This window comes from Indicator indicator, chromosome 3 (genome assembly GCF_027791375.1).
Source record: "Indicator indicator isolate 239-I01 chromosome 3, UM_Iind_1.1, whole genome shotgun sequence".
NCBI lineage: Eukaryota > Metazoa > Chordata > Aves > Piciformes > Indicatoridae > Indicator > Indicator indicator.
This window is the reverse complement of record NC_072012.1, coordinates 50,385,084-50,406,031: the sequence shown is the minus strand read 5'-3', so window position 1 is coordinate 50,406,031 and position 20,948 is coordinate 50,385,084. Positions and strand designations below refer to the sequence as shown.

At 49.6% G+C, this 20,948-nt stretch overlaps 1 protein-coding gene across 1 annotated transcript in view; it reads right to left on the bottom strand.

Annotated features, from left to right (window-relative positions):
• Positions 1-19,720: 19,720 nt before the first annotated feature.
• Positions 19,721-20,948, bottom strand: part of TPH2 (tryptophan hydroxylase 2) — a 65,990-nt gene continuing 64,762 nt past the window's right edge. Inside the window, exons 10-11 of the mRNA XM_054399546.1 lie at positions 19,997-20,130; positions 19,721-19,895 (exon numbers count right to left, since the gene is read on the bottom strand). Of these exons, the coding sequence (XP_054255521.1) occupies positions 19,721-19,895; positions 19,997-20,130 (309 nt within the window). The remainder of the gene's footprint in view (positions 19,896-19,996; positions 20,131-20,948) is intronic.

The window sequence follows — 20,948 nt, the reverse complement described above, 5'->3', positions numbered from 1 at the left end:
CCTATGACCTAACACCACCACATCAGCTAAACCATGCCACCAAGTGCCACAGCCAAGCTTTTCTTAAACACCTCCAGGGACAGTGACTCCACCACCTCCCTGGGCAGTCCATTCCAGTCTCTAATTCCCCTTTCCAGTCAGGAAGTGCTTCCTAACATCCATCCTAACCCTCCCCTGGCACAGCTTCAGGCCATGCCCTCTTGTCCTGTCCCAAGTTGCCTGGCAGCAGAGCCTGACCCCCACCTGACTACAACTTCCTTTTAGGTAGTTGTAGAGGGTGGTAAGGTCCCCCCTGAGTCTCCTCTTCTCCAGGCTGAACACCCCCAGCTTAAGTTTGGTTTAGCCCCTTTATAGGAGATCACAAGAGATTCTGCTCTGTCAGGAACAGAGCTTACTGGCTAATAATCAGAGATGAAGGTCTCAAGCATTAGAAGATGGCCATAGAAGACAGACAGCACTGTGGATCCTACCACAAAAAAATAAGAGGCAATCTGCAACATTGTCTGCACTGGCCTTAGAGATGGTGGCAATGTAAAAGCATCATGGAAGGGGCACCTGAAGATTGTCCAGTTTGACCCCAGCCCAAAGCAAGCTGCCCAAGGCTGGGTCCTGCCAGGCTTTTAGTGCCTCTAAGGACACAGGCTCCACAGCTTCTCAGCACTCCCTGTGCAAGTGTTGAGCACCTTCACAGTGAAAATGCTTTGCTTCTGCTCATACTGCTCTACTGGTACTGCTACACTTGCAGCCTGTCCCACTTTGCTCCACTGTGTAAGCAGCACAGAATCATAGAACTGTCAGGGTTGGAAGGGACCTCAAGGCTCATCCAGTTCCAACCCCTCTGCCATGGGCAGGGACACCTCACACTACAGCAGGTTTCTCACAGCCACATCCAGCCTGGCTGCAAAAACCTCCAGGGGTGAGGCTTCCACCACCTCCCTGGACAACCTGTGCCAGTGTCTCACCACCCTCATGGGGTAGAATTTCTTCCTAACATCCTCCACCCAGCCCTCAGGGCCCTGCCATGACCCTCCCTGATCCCCAGGCTGTGCTTCCCACCTCCCTGTCCCCCTCCCTCCTGTCACCAGAGCAGGTCTGTCACCCCCAAACGGTCACTGAGTGCCAGGGGACACCCAGTGCTGGAGCATGAGCTTGGCCACATGAAAAGGAGGGGAGAAGAAGGAAGTCCTGGTGCCACTCCATGCTATGGCACCTCCCACAGCTGTAAGCCCAGCCTCTCCCCCTGCTGCCTGCCCAGACAAGACAGGGAGCAGGAACTCAGCACCACCCACCCCTTGCACAGGTGTGGCTGTGGCTGTTGGTTTCACCACACCAGAACACAGCCAGGGGCTGAGCCTCCTCATACTGCTGCACAAGCTTCAGCCCTGGGATGTCACTCACACAAAAGTTTTCCTGGGGATTGCCTCAAGCCTGTCACTGACCTCCAGAGACTCACAGAAAAGAACTGGTTGGAAGAGACCTCCAAGATCACAGAATCACAGAATTAACCAGGATGGAAAAGACCTCAGAGATCATCCAGTCCAACCTATCACCCAGCACCATCCAATCAACTAAACCATGGCACTGAGCGCCTCATCCAGGTTGATTTTAAACACTTCCACCACCTGCCTGGGCAGCACCTTCCCATGGCCAATCTCTCTCTCTGGGAAGAATTTCTTCCTCACATCCAGCCCAAACTTCCCCTGGTGCAGCTTGAGACTGTGTCCTCTCCTTCTGTCACTGGATGCCTGGGAGAACAGACCAGCATCAACCTGGCTACAACCTCCCTTCAGGTAGTTGTAGATGGCGATAAGGTCTCCAGTCCAACCTTCACCCCAGCACTGAAGGGTCCTTTGAAGACATCTGAGTCAAGGCTTGCTGCCCTGCCTAGAGCTAGCAGAAAATCAGGAGGACTAAATCTTTCACTGAACAATGTAGCTGCTGTGGGCAGGAATTCCTTTCCCCACCAGGAGAGTCTCGTGTACACAGCCCAAGGAGGTGAATCTCTGCTCTCATCAGTGGCTCCTTCAGGTCACCTCACAGTCTCACAGTAATCAGAGGCTGGAAAGGACCTCCAGAGATCATCCAGTCCAACCCCCCTGCCAGAGCAGCAGCACCCAGGGCAATCCACACAGGAATGCATCCAGGTGGGGTTGGAAAGGCTCCAGAGAAGGAGACTCCACAACCTCTCTGGGCAGCCTGCTCCAGGCCTCTGGCAACCTCACTGCAAAGAAGTTTCTCCTCCTGTGGAGCTGAAACCTTCTCTGTTCAAGGTTGTCTCCATTGCTCCTTGGCTTATTGCTGTGCACCACCCAAAAGAGCCTGGCCCCCTCCACTTGACCCCCACCCCTCAGCTCTTGAGAGACATTGATCAGATCCCCTCTCAGCCTTCTCTTCTCCACACTAAACAGCCCCAGGGCTCTCAGGCTCTCTTCCCAGGGGAGATGCTCAAGTCCCCTAAGCATCCTCCTGCCTCTCCCTTGGACTCTCTCCAGCAGGTCTCTGTCTCTCTTCAACTGGGGAGCCCCAAACTGGACACAGGATTGCAGCTGTGGTCTCAGCAGGGCAGAGCAGAGGGGGAGCAGAACCTCCCTAGCCCTGCTGGCCACACTCTTCTTGCTGCATCCCAGGGGGATCCACTTACCCTGCTTTAACACACCGGCTGTATTTTTTCCCCCAGCATTGTGTAACCACTGCCTGTCTCCTTATCTCTTGAAGTTCCAGCCCAGCCTCCCATCACCACCCTTTCTGGGCTGTTATTATCACATTGTTAACAGTTATCCATCCTGTGTGAAGTGAAGCAAACCAGATAATCAATACCTGGGCAAAGGAACTGCATTTTTCTCTGGACTAGGATAAGTAATTAGGAGAAGTGATCATCTGGTGAGGTACAGTCACCAACTCCTGCCCTGGCAGAGAAGTGAAGCTTTAAATCTTAAAGCTTTCACACAGGCAATATTTCTTTAAGTCCAGTTAAGCACTTGTCAGAAAGCATTAGCTCTGGCTAATCACTTAGCCTCCTCCTGAGGAATGACAAGTTAGAGCCTAGTGGACTGGCTGCTGAGATCCCCTTGCTGGCATCATTATCCATCTGCCTGTGCCAGCACCCAGCAGAAGGCAGCACATTCACAACGAGGTCACAGGGTAGCAAAGGCAAAACCCTCAGGAGGCAGAGTGGATGCAGATCAAAGGAAACAGCAATTTATTACTAGTCTTGAAGTCTGTGAGACATCTGGTAGTCAATATGGGTCAGTCACATCATGTTTGCTCTGTTTTCTGCATGCAACTTCACAAAACCCTGGGCAGCAATTATGACAAAGGAGACAGTAGGGGAGGGAAAAGTCTGCTCAGAACAGAATCTGGCCTCTTGGTCACTGACATCTGACACAAACCCACACTGAAAACTCTGCTGCCTGCCTGAGCAGCCACTCAGAGAATTAACCAGGGCAATGGCACTTTGGGGTTGCTCAGTCTGGAGAAGAGAAGGCTCTGAGGAGACCTTCTTGTGGCCTTCCAGTATCTGAAGGGGGCTACAAGAAAGCTGGGGAGGGACTTTTGAGGGTGTCAGGGAGTGATAGGACTGGGGGGAATGGATCCAAGCTAGAGGAGGGCAGGTTTAGATTAGACCTTAGAAAGAAGTTCTTCCCCATGAGGGTGGTGAGACACTGGCACAGGTTGCCCAGGGAGGTGGTGGAAGCCTCATCCCTGGAGGTTTTTGCAGCCAGGCTGGATGTGGCTGTGAGCAACCTGCTGTAGTGTGAGGTGTCCCTGCCCATGGCAGGGAGGTTGGAACTGGCTGATCCTTGAGGTCCCTTCCAGCCCTGACAATTCTGTGATTTAAACACAGAAGGGATCAGGCCAATAAAATCTGTTTGCTTTTGTGCTAGTTTGAGCTGGGCTAGAATTAATTTTCTGCTATGTAGCCACATTTTGGATTTGTGCTGAAAATGATGTTGATAGCACAGGGCTGCTGTTGCTGAGTGGTGCTTACAGCACAGGATCCCAGAATGTTAGGGGTTGGAAGGGACCTCTGGAGATCTTCCACTCCAACCCCCCTGGCAGAGCAGGACCACAGAATCCAGTACAGAGCACACAGGAACACATCCAGACAGGGCTGGAAAGGCTCCACAGAAGGAAACTCCACAACCTCTCTGGGCAGCCTGTTCCAGGGCTCTGTCACCCTCACAGTGAAGAAGTTCCTCCTCATGTTGAGGTGGAACCTCCTGTGCTGCAGTTTCCATCCATTGCCCCTTGTCCTATCCCAGGGCACAAGTGAGCAGAGGCTGTCCCTGTCCCTTCCTTCCTGACCCCCAGCCCTCAGCTATTGATAGACATTGATCAGATCCCCTCTCAGTCTTCTCCTCTCCACACTAAACAGCCCCAGGGCTCTCAGCCTCTCCTCACCAGGCAGTGCTCCAGTCCCTTCATCCTGCTGGTATCTCTCAACAGTGTCAAACCTCTTCTGCTCCTCACAGCACTCCACCAGCCAGCAGGCTGGGGGTACACAAACAGTCAAGAGAGAACACAGCTGGGACAGCTGACCCCCAATGACCAAAGGGATGTTCCATGCCCTGTGATGTCATTCTCAGCACACAAAGCTGAGGGAAGAAGGGAGGAAGGTCACTTGGCATTCTAGGCTTTTGTGCTCCCAGGTAAGCACTGTGTGTGGTAGAGCCCTGCCTGCTGGTGGGCAGTGCTGCAGGAGTTCCTTGGTTTGCTTGGCTTGGCTTGCATGCCCTGCTCTTGCTTTACCTATCAAACTCTCTTTGTCTCAGCTCAGAAGTTTTCTCACTTTTCCTGATCTCATCTCTAATCCCATCAGGGGGAAAGCAGTGAGGAAGCAGCTGGGTGAGGCTTAGCTGCTGGCTGGGGTTAAACTACCACAGCTTGCTTGCTTCCATCCTTTACAAAGAGCAGAACAGGGTTTTTCATTTTTCAGGGCTTTACAGATCCCAGTGCTGGGAGATGTCCCACAGTAAGGGAGGTGTGCAGGCTGCAAGCATTTAGGCAAGTGTCTGAAAGGAGATGTACAGGCTGGCACCTCACCTCAAAGCATTTGTCAGCAATCTGTAAGAAAGAAAGGTCCTTGCTGCAGCAGCAATGAGGAGGCCACCTTCTGAAAAGGAACCACCTTTCACCATCCTGCTCTGCCCCAGGCAACAGAGCATGAGGTTGTAAGAGGGAATCACAGCAAACCAATGCTGTCTATTTCTGGGGTGAGGGTGTCAGGGAGGCTGGAAGTGGAACAGTCACTCTCTTGAACTCTGTGGTGCTGCAGAGGAGGAGTTTCTGTTGGCACCACTTGCTTACCAACAGAGGGAAAATACTTTTCTTTCTCTCATGCTATGCCCAGTAGAAAGCAGAAAATCATGGATTTAAGGGAATCCAGAGAAATTTGCTGTACCTCCTTAGCCACAGCAACACCTTTATGCAAATTCTGCCCTGACTTACTTTAAGGCAGCCCTGGGCCCACTGCCATAGTTACCTAACTGCCAAGGACCATCACAGCACAACAACTCTTTGGGCAAGATTCCTCCTGCTGATTTATCCCAGAGCTACACAAACTGGTGGAGTTCAGTTAAACTCAGACCACTGAGAAAGTTTGCCTGGACCTTGCTAAGGTCAGAATGACACAGGGTGAGAGGCATCCAGCTGAACAGAGATCCCTTGTGATGCAACACCAGCAGCAACTACCCAAGAAGAACACTCACAGGCTCCATTCCATTTCCATTTCACTCTGAAGGAAATACCTCATAGCACAAACATGCCCCTGTTGCCCCATCTTCACTCCTGCAATCCAAAGGGAATGCTGCATTTTGCTGTTTCACAGAGAGAGGATTAATTGTGCCACTGAAAATCCCAGCATGAAGCCAGTGCTGCTGGCTCAGCCTCCAAACCCAGGCCCTGGGGACTGCTTCCAGAAAGAGCAGCAGGAAAGCACCCAGAGACTCAGCAGAGACATTGAACCAGGCACCTCGGTCCCAGTGGCACTGAGGGAGGTAGCTCCAGACCAGAGGAGTCTCCTCCTGTGCACAGAGGCAGCTACTAATCCTAAGACACTGATACCTCAGGATTCACAAGAAATTTATGTTGTAAAAGGGGAATTCCTGTCCCAAAGTGTAAATTCAGCAGAGATTTCAAAATCCAGTGATAGTCAGCAGGTTGGGTGGAAGAAGGCAATGGCTACAAAGATGGCTATGAAAGCTGCTCATGAAGGTAACAACCTGCACAGGCAAGGAGTTAGGATTCCTCCTGATAGCTTAGGATTTATAAAAAACTGTAAAAAACAGCACTGTCTTTCTTTAAGGAGCTAAGATTAGGAAAATCAAGCCACCTGCTACTGATAATCTTAAATCTCCCTGCCAAAGTCACACAGGTTGGTTTTGGTCAACCTTCTGTCCCGTTCCCATTACAGAATCACAGAAACATTCAGGTTGGCAAAGCCCCTCAGGAGCACCAAGGCCAACCCACAACCCTACTCTACAAGGCTCACCCCTAAACCACAGCCCCAAGCACCACAGCCAAACCACCTTCAAACACAGCCAGGCTTGGGCACTCCACCACCTCCCTGCCCACCACATTCCAGTCCCTCACCACTCTTACCTTCAAAAAATGGTTCCTACTGTCCAGTCTAAATCTACTGTATCCAAAGGGAAAAGAGCAGATATCCCCTGCCTTGCTCTATAGAGTTACCCCTTGGATCTCCAGGAACAGTGTGCAGAATGGGTGCTGTGAAATTCCTGCTCTTCAGCTGCTTGGAAGCCATTGCTAGGCTCCCTTCTCAACAATTCAAGGTATAGAATCATAGAATTGGTTGGAAGGGACCTCAAGGATCACCCTGTTCCAACCCCCCCTGCCATGGCCAGGGACACCTCACACTACAGCAGGTTGCTCACAGCCACATCCAGCCTGGCTGCAAAAACCTCCAGGGATGAGGCTTCCACCACCTCCTGGTCAACCTGTGCCAGTGTCTCATCACCCACCCCTTCACCACCACTCCCCTTCACTGCCCACCCTAGCTCCTCACTAAAGGTCCCAAATTTCAGTCCCCACATGGGCTGCTGCTGCTGCCACCAATTTAAGCAACTCTCAGATTAAAGCATTTTCAGCATCAGCTTTATACTTATTGTTTATGGTGAGCATAGAGGTCAGATTCTGCCATGAAGTGGCAGAGTCCTCACCACCTAGCAGCAAGGGCTACAACAAGTAACTGCTGCTACCCACTTGTATTTTTTTGTATTTTAGCTTGAAATAAGAATCCTAAATCCTTAACTATGCAGGCTGCTACCTTTATGAACAGCTTTCATAGCCATCGCCTTCTTCTACCCAACCTGTTGGCTCTCACTGGATTTTGAAAGCTCTGCTGAAGTTCTACTTTAGGACATGAATTGCCCTTTCCAAATATATTTATCCATCATCTCCTTCCAAACAGCCCTGATAAGCACTGAAATATCACACAGAAGCAATGGTAAGCAGTGGTTAACTACTCTCTTCTGGAAGGCTGTTCCTAGATTTTTCTGATACCCTGAGCAAGAACTGTGTTCACAAACATTTCAAGGCTAAAAACTCTTTCTAGTCCAAGTGATTTCTTCTCTCAATAAAACTGAGGTTAAGAGCTGAAAAATGTCACTCTGTCTTGGAAAGCAGCTTAGCACATTAACCAAATGCCTCTGGGAGAAGCATCCTGCTTTCACCCAAGCTTTATGTGGCCAATTCAGCTGTAGCAGTCCTGCCTACTTTACTGTCCACGACTGGTCAAGGGCACTCAAATATGAATCACAGAATTGTAAGGGTTGGGAGAGACCTCAAGGATCATCCAGCACCAACCCCCCTGCCATGGGCAGGGACACCTCACACTACAGCAGGTTGCTCACAGCCACATCCAGCCTGGCTGCAAAAACCTCCAGGGATGAGGCTTCCACCACCTCCCTGGGCAACCTGTGCCAGTCTCTCACCACCCTCATGGGGAAGAACTTCTTTCTAAGGTCTAATCTAAATCTCCCCTTCTCTATCTTGGATCCATTCCCCCCAGTCCTATCACTCCCTGACACCCTAAAAAATCCCTCCCCAGCTTTCTTGTAGCCTCCTTCAGATACTGGAAGGCCACAAGAAGGCCTCCTGGGAGCCTTCTCTTCTCCAGACTGAACAACCCCAACTCTGAAGCATCTTGTGAGTTCCTTTCACAAAGCTGGATGGGGAAAACATCAAACAGAAACTAAAAACTGAGTGCCATTGGTGTTTTTCTCTTGGACCTATTTTCCCAGGGCATTTAACTTCATTTTTAGAGGAAAGATAACACTTGCTTCATTTCCCTTCCCTCCAGCCTTGAACAACCAGGATTTACACAGTTGTGGGTTTTTTTTTTGCTTTCCCCATTCCAGGGCCTTGCCTGTTTATAAAATGTAAGAGGCAGACACATAATTGCAGTATTTCACTGGTAAGCAGGCAGCTGACTCTGAAACTGAGCCCAGAGCTAGAACCCCTGTCAGACAGTTGGTGAATCACTGTAGGAAACAAATCACTCACTCTCTGCTCAGGCCATTAGCTGCAGGCAGGGGAAGAATTGCTCTCACAAGGCATAATGCTGCAATTTCCCACATTCATTTTGCACTTCCCCTTTCCCTTCTGCAAACCACAGGCATTACATCTGAGATTTCATTCACTCTCCCTAACCATGTTTGCAGTCCCAAGCTACTGCTTGGTGAAAAGGCAGCAGCTTTTAGAGAGCGTACCTGAATGCAGCCCTCCTCCTCTCCTTTGGAAATAAGGTAATTGCAGGAAAGAAGAGAGAATTAGTTAAATAGAGGCCCCTGTGCCTATCCAGCTGCAAACAGCCCACCCCTGATTCTCCTCAGCTTTTTGAGTGATGTCATATCACAACTGAATTCACCTGAGCCCCACGTTATTTGTATGCCAGATTTTGTGCTGATGTTAGGATGAGAAAATCACAGAAACAGTCAGGTGGGAAAAGCCCCTCAGGATCACCAAGGCCAACCCACAACCCTACTCTACAAGGGTCACCCCTAAACCACAGCCCCAAGCACCACAGCCAAACCACCTTCAAACACAGCCAGGCTTGGGGACTCCACCACCTCCCTGCCCAGCATATTCCAATGCCTAATCCACACTTGCCCACAGGTACCACACACTTGCCCATGACTTTTCCTTCTGTTTGCAAGCCTGAGGTGGCTGTTGACATTTTTAATAGTCCCCAGGTGTCAGACTTCATAAGCAAGCTATCTAAAGCAACTCTACCACTGAAATGCAACAGGGAAGGTTGTGTTGGTAGAGCTGAGAGCCCTGAGCATCCTGGAGGGCTTCACAGAATCACACAACCACACCAAAAATTATCAGAGGTTGGAAGGGACCTCCAGAGATCATCCAGTCCAAACCCCTGACAGAGCAGCAGCACCCAGGGCAGTCCACACAGGAATGCAGCCAGGTGGGGTTGGAAAGTCTCCAGAGAAGGAGACTCCACAACCTCTCTGGGCAGCCTGCTCCAGGCCTCTGTCACCCTCACTGCAAAGAAGTTTCTCCTCCTGTGGAGCTGAAACCTTCTCTGTTCAAGTTTGTCTCCGTTGGTCCTTGGCTTATTGCTGTGCACCACCCAAAAGAGCCTGGCCCCCTCCACTTGACCCCCAGCCCTCAGCTCTTGAGAGACATTGTTCAGATTTATACACACTGATAGCAAGCAGGGTGGCAAGATGGAATATTACATAGAAAAGATGTACCTGGAATTTAATACAATAATCAGTTAGAAAACTTGATATTCTTTGGGGCCAGGCACTTAGAACTGCAGAACCTCACCTGGAGTACTGTGTGCAGGTCTGGAGCCCTCAATATAGGAAGGACATGGAGCTGATGGAGCAGGTCCAGAGGAGGGCCATGAGATCTAATAGCAGCCTGTCAGTACCTGAAGGGGTCTACAAGAAGGCTGGAGAGAGACTGTTTGCAAAGGCCTGCAGGGACAGGACCAGGGGCAATGGCTTCAAACTAAAGAAGAGCAGAGTCAGATTGGATGTTAGGAACAAGTTCTGCACCATGAGGATGGTGGAACACTGGAACAGGTTGCCCAGGGAGGTGGTTGAGGCTCCATCCCTGGAGATATTCAAGGTGAGGCTGGCCAGGGCTCTGGGCAACCTGATCTAGTTGGGGATGTCCCTGCTGACTATGGGGAGGTTGGACTGGAAGATCTTTGGAGGTCCCTTCTGGCCTGGACCATGATTGTGTGATGACAAAACAGTGGACATCTCAGGCCACAGAAGCAGGTAGGAGTGGGAGCTCTTCTTTGAGCTTCAGATGGCTTCCTAACTTCTGCCCCCGTCGATGAGCATGGGCCAAGAGCTTCCCCTTCAACACGTGACCTGTGCTGATTGACTCTGGGAGGAGGCACTGAGATCTCAGCAGGGATCAGGTCCTGTTGCCTCTGCATCTTCTGCACACAGCACTTCTATTCTGGATGCAAGGTTGCAAAGAAGACTTTGAAAAGATGCCTGCTAATGAAATCAGCAACAGGCTCTACCTGCCTGCCATACAGCTCCAGCTCTCTCAGAAAACAGTGGCTGGGTTGAGACCTGAAGCTAAAATGCAGCTTTTCAGCTCAGCAACTATGAAATCTTGTTTGAGCTACTTCTAATTGAACTCCCTGGCACTAAAATGCCAGGAACATGTTATTGCAGCAGCTGGGATTCTCAACCCACAGCTCCCACTTGATGTGAGACACTTGCTTTTTCATATCTTCACCTTCCAGTGATCTGTCAGGGATAAGCATTAAAAGGGAACTCAACCAAACTGATCCTCCAGACAAACTCTGCTAGAGTGGCAAACCCACTGTGTGCATCACCTCAAACTCACTTACCATTAACTGCCCTTATGTACATCTCTGAGCTCAGCAGTTCACTGCCAGGAAGGATGGTGAAGGGAGGGTAGTGGTTTAGGTGTCATCAAGCCCTGGGAAATGACAGCATCATATCCTCAGCATTATTCTGCTTTCATGTAAAGGAGTGAGACTGGGAAAGGAATTTGGTGGCAACCAGGAAAGCTGGAAGCAGGAAGTGCCAAGAACATCAACCATTCCATCATCATCATATCTCTTTACAGTCCTTACACCTCTCTATGGAGACAGATTGAGAGAGCTGGGGCTGTGCAGTCTGGAGAAGAGAAAGCTCCAAGGAGACCTTCTTGTGGCCTTCCAGCATCTGAAGGGGGCTACAAGAAAGCTGGGGAGGGACTTTTGAGGGTGTCAGGGAGTGATAGGACTGGGGGGAATGGAACAAAGCTGGAGGAGGGCAGATTGAGCTTAGACATTAGGAAGAAGTTCTTCCCCATGAGGGTGGTGAGACACTGGCACAGGTTGCCCAGGGAGGTGGTGGAAGCCTCATCCCTGGAGGTTTTTGCAGCCAGGCTGGATGTGGCTGTGAGCAACCTGCTGTAGTGTGAGGTGTCCCTGCCCATGGCAAGGGGGGTTGGAACTGGGTGAGCCTTGAGGTCTCTTCCAACCCTAACAATTCAATGGTTCTATGATTACATGAAATAGTGGCACATTTCAAAAGGCATCTTGCAAGAGAAATCGAAAATAAAGCTGATTTAATAGGAAATAAAAGTTCTTTTATTTGTGCCCTGCTGGTCTCAAATCACTCCCTGTGTGCCCTGTGAGGAAGCAGAGCTGCTTGGCTCTGGAGTGCTTTATTGCTGCTCTGTTAGCAGAACTGTCCTCACCCTGAAGCTCCCGCAGCAGCCAGCCACGCAGGCATATTGGGGTTGTGTTTCAGGTCATGCACCAGTTAAGCAAGGACTGAAACCCACCTTCTGCTGCTCTGCAAACTCAACTCTTTTCCTCCAAAGCTGGAGTGCAGCAGCAGCAGCTACTCCTCCATTATTTTTCCTTTGAAACTTCTGCCTACATTATAAAAACGTCCACCTGAGTATCCATCACCCAGTGAGAGCCCTGGGGCTTTTTAGTCTGGAGAAGAGAAGGCTGAGAGGGGATCTGATCAATGTCTCTCAAGAGCTGAGGGCTGGGGGTCAAGGGGAGGGGGCCAGGCTCTTTTGGGTGGTGCACAGCAATAAGCCAAGGAACAATGGAGACAAACTTGAACAGAGAAGGTTTCAGCTCAACATGAGGAGAAACTTCTTTGCAGTGAGGGTGACAGAGCCCTGGAGCAGGCTGCCCAGGGGGGTTGTGGAGTCTCCTTCTCTGGAGACTTTCCAAACCCACCTGGATGCATTCCTATGTGGACTATCCTAGGTGATGCTGCTCTGGCAGGGGGGTTGGACCTGATGATCTCCTGAGGTCCCTTCCAACCTCTGACACACAGTGATGATACTGTGCTACACTTGCATCTTCAATCAGGTGACTAATAACCAATGTCACGCTTTCTCCACTCGAATACTCCACTCCAGGCCAAATCCCAGGAAGATGCCAGCAATTATTTTCATCTCACCTTCACATCTCACCTGTTGGCAAACATTCAGAAATGAATTCTTACTCTAAGGTGTTGGGGGTCCTTTCTCAACTAAGGGTAGTATCTTTTGAACAGACTTCACCGACCACTTTATGCTTACTTACCTTTGCTACAGGACCAGATAGAAAACAAAACAACTCAGGCTTCATGGAGTATTTCCACTGAGGAGGACACAATTTAGCCTCTAATCTCAGTTAAGTTGCAGCAAATTGCTAATCAGGATGCCAAGGACATCTCTACAGCCTTAACTACGTCAGCTAGAGGGACTCATTACTAATAAATACTTGCTAGCGCAGCTGAATCTCTCTCTCAACTCTGTGCCTCAGCTGAAGCCCAGGTGAGAAATCTGTCACTGCTGACCTATTTCTCTGAGAGGGGCAAAAATCTGTAAAACATCCCCAGAGCTGGCATGATTGAAGCCACAGAGTACATCCCTGAGGTACCAGTACCAGAATTACTGCTCCCTTGGCACATTATCTGGACATATGACAATGGCTCCTCCTGAGACAGAAGGGAAGCTCCCACGGTTCCAAAAAGGCATAGACTGTCCTGCTGGACCCAGAAGTTTCCAGGTTGGGATGGCAAGCTCATTTCCTGAATGGAAGAGTATTGCATTCACAGAATCACAGAAACATTCAGGTTGGAAAGGCCCCTCAGGATCACCAAGGCCAACCCACAACCCTACTCTACAAGGCTCACCCCTAAACCACAGCCCCAAGCACCACAGCCAAACCACCTTCAAACACAGCCAGGCTTGGGCACTACACCACCCCCTGGGCAGCACATTGATCCTCACCTGGCCCTTACTGTGACCCTGAGCTGAGCAGGAAGGTGTGGTCCCCAAAATTCCCTGGCCAGCTACCTCAGGAGCCTGAACCAAAGCTTCTTGCTGGACTACACCAGTGAACTTCTTTCCCTTGGAAGCCAGGGGAGTCAGGAAGAACAGGCTGCCCTGTGCCCAGATTTCAGCAAGACACAAGTTTATTCTGTGGCTGGAGACCACTCAGACTCTGGAGCTTGGGAAAGCTGCAGGCTCTCCAGGCTGTCAAGCAAGCACAGTCTTCCCAATGGCCCAAACACAGGCACAGGCAGGACAGACCATGATTTCTGTTTGCTTGATAAAGTTGAGCAGCTTTAAACCTTGCTTACAAGAGGGACAAATGCGAGTTGCTCACCATCAGCCTTGCCTCGAGGTGCTGTACCTAGCAGGTAAGTCACACACAGAGCTCTCTCAAATGCCCCAGGAACTGAAAACAGAACAGCACAGAGAGCACCTGGGGCCACTCTCAGACTGTGGAGCCCATGCACTCCCTGAGAGAATGCAGAAAGGTGAAGAACCACTGCTTGGGGCTATTCAAAGACCAAAGAAGAAGGCAGAGGTGCAGGTGATGTACAAATGCTCTGCAGTGGTGGCTTTTGGCCATTACTGTTTTTGTGAGCCAGCTGAAGCCTTTCCCAGGCAGTTGCTCCAATGGACTTAGAATCAGTCAAGGTTGGAAGGGACCACAAGGATCATCTAGTTCCAACTCCTCTGCCATGGGCAGGGACACCTCACACTAGCTCAGGCTGGCTGACTCCAAGACATGCTGTAACCTCTCCCTTGATCTCAAGATGGGACCAGCTGTGCTGGTATCACTCCTGAGACACAGCAGCCTAATCTGTTCTCTTCAAAAACGATGGAGGCTCTGCTGCTCCCTAGGCAATCTGTGCCCCAATATGCTTCACTCTGACACAACTGAATGCTCCTTTCCTACAATTTAAGTCCCTTATTTCTTAAGGCTGAAGAAGAGTTTGTTCCTTCCATTTTGCAGCTATTTCTATGTGTTATCACATCTCCCCTCTATCTCCTCTACTCCAAACCAAGCAATCCCAGCTTCCCAGTTCATCACACAGAGGCCAGACTACTGCTGGTTGGTGATAGCTTTCAGGAACTGCTGACTGGGCTGGATTTGTACCAGCAGCCTACAGGTGAAACCCTGCAGCAGCTTTAGCAAGGCTGTGCTCTCAAAGATGCAAAACTTTCTTCTGCAGTCCATTACAGCCTATCAGCAAATGTATACTACAACAGGAAACTTCTGGAAATTTCTCCATCCCATCAAGATATCATCACAAGAAGAAAGGACAAGACTCCCTATTTTGTGAAAGTCTACCAAAAGCCTAAACTTAAAACTGGCTTCTCAACAGATCTGAAGAAAGAGAAGAGAGGGAAAACACAATACTTAGTGTTAACACCTTCTCCACTCCATCCTCTCTCCTGGAAAAAAAATGAAATTAAATGCATGCACCCTGTCTGGGTTGGCAAATAAAACTTGGTATTTGTATTTGCTGCAATGTCTCAGTGTTGTTTTTCACTTCAGACTTTGTGTGGTAATAAACATTGTAATCCTCTACATTCATTAAGCTTGGGCCCATTTCCTCTGTGCAGGCAAAGCAAGTGCATACATCTCAGACTCATAAAGCATCAGCTCAGAATTACACAGGAAATAAATGAGCCTAAGCCAGAATTTCCAGAGTCCAGCTCACTAAAGCTAAAGAAGCACCTTGGATAAATGTGGCCTATTTGGAAGGAGGTGTTGGGCTCACTTGATAAGTGCCAATAATTCCCACATTATCCCTAAACCAGCCCCTCAGCCAAGGAGACTGCTGCATGCCTGAGCTTAATTTGCTGATTAAAAAATGCAAGAGAATTGCAGCTAAGCTAAGATGGAAGTATTTGATTCATAAAAGTGCAGGAGTGCACTTTTTAAAGCCTCCCTTCCCAGTCCTGGCTCCTGACTGGCTGAAGCGCAAAGCCAGCTGGCCCTGCAGCCTGTAAGAAAGCAGCTTTGCTATGGAAGAGCAGTGAGTAATTGTCTCTCTAAATCACTACTATTCCTTAGCCTATTATATTTAATTTATTTTTAATCATGTTGTATAATAGAAATAAAATCATTGGATTAAGCATCCATCTAGCAGCAGGAGCCCATTATCCTTTGACAATGTTCTGTTCCACTGACATTGTATCTTCATTGTAGACAGTTCCCCTGCCATCATTAGTCCTAAAATGACTATTGGATTTCAAGGGTTTCTCCCTAATCCATGATGAGATTTACTTGCTAACAGCACAAACCCAAACAAGCTTCTCTTGTTCTAGTACTGTGGAATTATTCATTTAATCTCTGTAGAAGAGCCAAGAATAAATCCAGACCTTGTCAGTATTTAAAGGTTTCTTGCCTTAATTCTGTCTGAAGTGAAAGTCTCAGTGACTTTGTCAGCTTTGGATCCTTGGTACTCATCATGAGGTTATTTTGCTCAAGCAAGCAACAATACTTGAAATGTCTAAGAGCTGCTAGGCCTTGCACAAGGATTGTTTTCAGACCACTTAAAGCAAATCCCAGTACAGGCCATTGGCACAGAATCACAGAATTATTGAGGCTGGAACAGACCTCTGAGATGATCAAGCCCAGCCTATGACCTAACACCACCACATCAGCTAAACCATGCCACCAAGTGCCACAGCCAAGCTTGCCTTAAACACCTCCAGGGAGGGCAACTCCACCACCTCCCTGGGCAGTCCATCCCAGGCTCTAATTCCCCTTTCCAGCAGGAAGTGCTTCCTAACATCCAACCTAACCCTCCCCTGGCACAGCTTCAGGCCATGCCCTCTTGTCCTGTCCCAAGCTGCCTGGCAGCAGAGCCTGACCCCCACCTGACTGCAACTTCCCTTCAGGTACTTGTAGAGTGTGCTAAGGTCCCCCCTGAGTCTCCTCTTCTCCAGGCTGAACACCCCCAGCTCCCTCAGCCTCTGCTCATCACTTCCCCTCCAGTCCCTTCCCCACTCTCATTGCTCTCCTCTGGACCTGCTCCAGCCCCTCAAGATCTCTCTTGCAGTGAGTGCCCAGAGCTGCACACAGTGCTGGAGGTGAGGCCTTCCCAGTGCCCAGCACAGGGCAGAATTCCATCCCTAGCCCTGCTGGCCACACTATTCCTGATCCAAGCCAAGATACCCTTGGCCTTCCCTGCCCCCTGGGCACACTGCTGGCTCCTGTTCAGCTGTTGTCACCCAGCACTGCCAGGTCCCTCTGTGCCAGGCTGCTCTCCAGCCACTCACCCCCGGTCTGTAGCCTGCATGGGCTCATTGTGGCCAAGGTGTAGGAGCCTGCACTTGGCCTTGTTGAGTCTCATACCTTGCCAGAATGGGCCATGCCAGAAAGGCCCATGAGAGGTTCATCAGATTCCATGGGAAGAAAGGGGGAGAGACTTCCATGACAAAGCTGTGAGTGATTCTTCTTTGACAACTGCTAGCTAGCAACCACCACTAACATCAGAAAATTATAAAATTCCTCTGGCATGCTGAGCCCCTTGGGATAACTCAGCAGCTCTTCATTGGTACCAACAGCAGCCACAGCTCAACCTAAAACTGGATTTTTCCATGCCCTATTAACAGCAGCATTAGAGTGCAACAGGAACCAAAGAGGGTTTTCTGTTATCTCATAGTTATCTGTGAGGAGGAGGCAGACTTCCCTGTGAGAGGTACCCTTACAGATTGCCTCTACACAGTCTCACAGCATATCAGAGCTTGGAAGGGACCTCAAGAGGTCATCAGATCCAACCCTCCTGCCAGAGCAGCATCACCCAGGGGAGTCCACAGAGAAATGTAGTCAGGTGGGGGTTGAAAGTCTCCAGAGAAGGAGACTCCAAACCCCCCCTGGGGAGCCTCTTCCAGTGCTCTGTCACCCTCACTGTAAAGAAATTTCTCCTCATGTTGGAGGTGAAATCTTCTATGTTCAAGTTTGAACATATTTAAGGCTGCACTGGTGCTATCAAGTGCTGCTTTTTTTTCATCCTGAACTTGCCAGCAACATTTAAGAGTATCCACACGAGTCTTCCAGTGGGAAGAGAAGCTGCAGCAGATACCTGATTTCCATACCCATAAACAAGTGATGACACTTTCATCCCCCCTGCCATGACCTGCCAAAGGCATCTGGTTTCCATACAATGCAGGCAGCTCTCCACTACCTCCATGAAGGAGAGCCAGGAGGATGCTTAGGGGACTTGAGCATCTCCCCTGGGAAGAGAGACTGAGAGCCCTGGGGCTGTTTAGTGTGGAGAAGAGAAGGCTGAGAGGGGATCTGATCAATGTCTCTCAAGAGCTGAGGGCTGGGGATCAAGTGGAGGGGGCCAGGCTCTTTTGGGTGGTGCACAGCAATAAGCCAAGAACCAATGGAGACAAACTTGAGCAGAGAAGATTTCAGCTCCACATGAGGAGAAACTTCTTTGCAGTGGTGGTGACAGAGCCCTGGAGCAGGCTGCCAGAGAGGTTGTGGAGTCTCCTTCTCTGGAGACTTTCCAACCCCACCTGGATGCATTCCTGTGTGGGCTTCCCTGGGTGCTGCTGCTCTGGCAGGGGGGTTGGACTGGAGGATCTCTGGAGGTCCCTTCCAACCTCTAATGTACTGTGAGACTGTGATACTTTAGCTAATAGGAAAACAGAATAACCCAGATAAAAGCAAGAAGTGTGCAATTATTGCTTCCAGATAAGAGCTGGCTTAAATATTTCTGCACTGTGCTGCTCAGACTGAGTTTGTTCCTTCTGTCAGAGTTTGCTAACTTAGAGTTTATTAGCTCAGGCATTACCTGCATCCACTTGGTACAAGCTTGGCAGCTTGGGTATCTCTATGATTTAATCACCCCACAAGTAATCTACTAACTGCTAATCAGCTTGGCTGTAATTAAACAAACAAATTTCATATTCCCCCTCCTACCTGTGCTGATAATGCTCCAGTCATGGATGTGGCATAATAAAGAAAGGCAAATCCTGCATGAGAAGTATGTCCAAGAGACAAGGGAATGCAGAATCACAGAAATATTCAGGTTGGCAAAGCCCCTCAGGAGCACCAAGGCCAACCCACAACCCTACTCTACAAGGCTCACCCCTAAACCACAGCCCCAAGCACCACAGCCAAACCACCTTCAAACACAGCCAGGCTTGGGCACTCCACCACCTCCCTGCCCACCACATCCCAGTCCCTCACCACTCTTGCCCTCAAAAAAGGTTTCCTACTGTCCAGTCTAAACCTACCCAGTGGCAGCTTGAGGCCATTCCCTCTTCTTCTATCACTAATTCCCTAGGAGAAGAGACCAGCACCAACCTCTCCATAACCTCCTTTCAGGGAATTGTAGAGCACCAGGAGGTCTCCCCTCAGCCTCCTCTCTTTCACACTAACCATCCCCAGCTCCTTCAGTCTCTCTTCATCTCCAGGCCCTTCCCAGCTTCCTTGCCCTCCTCTGCCCTGGTTCCAGCACCTCCACATCTCTCTTGGATTGAGGTGCCCCAAACTGGACACAACACTCCAGGTGTGGGCTGAGCAGAGCTGAGTCCCAGGGGACAATCCCCTCCCTGTTCCTGCTGGACACAGCATTGCTGATCCCAGCCAGGATGCCTTTGGCTTTCTGGGCACAGTGCTGTCTCCTATTCAGAAGCACACAATGATGTAGAAGGGCTTTCTACTCACATCTACCCACCTGGGACTGACACCAACACTTCCTCTCTTATTCCCAGACAGCCCTTGCAGAGGACACATGCTCAGGACTGTCAGAGGTATCAGGTGCATGGATTGGAACTACCTTTCTACATGAGTCGCAGAGGGTTGTTCTTTTATTGTATTCCAATTACTCAGCCACGTTGAGTGTTTGTCAGCTGTGAGTCCTCATAATCTGCTATCTCCACAGACCTTTTAGCACTGATCCATAGCCCTCCTGATCTCAGCAATGGTGCAGAAATTGTGCTGTTCAGTCACAAGAGACACTCAGTTGTGTTACAGAGATATGGGCAAAACCATGGACAGAAATACAGATTCTCTGACAAAGAAAATGAAAATGCTGCAAAGATTATTTTTTTTTCTGGATCCTTATGGGAGAAAAGGGATTACAAAGAAATAAACTCAGACTTGATGAAATCAGCAACACCACTTCTTAGACACTGAAGTGAATCATCTGATGGAAACCAGAGCATTGGCAGGCCAGTTTTTAATGGTGTGCTTGCACAGGAGTGTGTGCTGGGGAGCTGCTGAGGATACTCTGCCAGGTTTCACGTCGAGCTTACCAATTAGCATGGCCTTGGTTTGCCTGCACATCACAATCAGACAACAGCTACACAAGGATGCAAGCCACGGCCCAAGCTGTCAGGGGGAAAGCTGATGGGTGTGAGAAGTTAGCCACATCAGGAGATGTTGCTAGGCTGGCTACAGAAGAAGCATCTGAGAGCACAGCCCGGTGCCTCAGATGCCTAAGTATCTGTTCATCTTGCTCAAAGCATCGCAGACGGTGTTCAGGTCGCTGCGCAGGTCCTGCACCACGTTCTCTATGCTCCTGGTATCCTTCAGGATCTCAATGCTTTGCGTGTAGGGATTGAAATACACCGAGAAGGGACGGTTGATGGACTTGGCAAAGTCCCTGAAAGAAGGAAAAAAGCAAATTAACACCTCTTCTTTTTCAGTTGCTAAAGAAAAGAGAAGGAGATTATTTTTTCCTTTGAGTCGAGGGAAATAGTTTACCTCATCTTTTCTTTGGCTTCTTCAAAACTTTCTGAAACAAAGTAAGCTTCCTGGAAAGTAGTGATAAGGCATTCTTGCAAGCAGGTTGTCTTTGGATCAAATGCTTTCACGTTGGCCTTGTCAGAGAGAGCATGCTGCAAAACACACCACAGGATCTGGTAAATGCTATTTTGATACTGCTGTGCAGCCACACAACTGCTCTTGTATCACTGGGCTGTGTGCTTCCCATTACTTGGGAGCCTCTCTTGCTGTACAGAGAGTAGTTCCTCACTTCGAGCAGAATAAACCATTTGTTAAAAAGCTCTCTTTATGAGAGTATTTTTCCCCCAAAAAATACTTAGCAATACAACTACAGATATGTACTACCAAAATATGTACTACCTCTGCCCTGCTGAGACCACAGCTGCAAGACTCTCTCCAGTTTGGGGCTCCCCAGTTCTAGAGGGACAGAGACCTGCTAGAGAGAGTCCAAGGGAGAGCCAGGAGGATGCTTAGGGGACTGAGAGCCCTGAGGCTGTTTAGACTGGAGAAGAGAAGGCTGAGAGGGGATCTGATCAATGTCTCTCAATAGCTGAGGGCTGGGGGTCAAGGGGAGGGGGCCAACTTCTTTTGAGTGAGGGTGACAGAGCCCTGGAGCAGGCTGCCCAGAGAGGTTGTGGAGTCTCCTTCTCTGGAGACTTTCCAACCCCTGAATGCATTCCTGTGTGGACTCCCTTGGGTGATGCTGCTCTGGAAGGGGGGTTGAAGTGGATGACCTCTGGAGGTCCCTTCCAAACTCTAACATTCTGTGATTCTGGCAGTACTTATCATTGTCTTGGTGGGTGATTGAGCCTGACCCAACCACTCATACAACTGTGCTTTCCATTTCCAGGCCAAAGGTATACCCTGCTTTCCTGACAGTGAGCTTGAGATGGGCACTATGTGCCACCAAACCCCTGCAGTGGTGCTCATT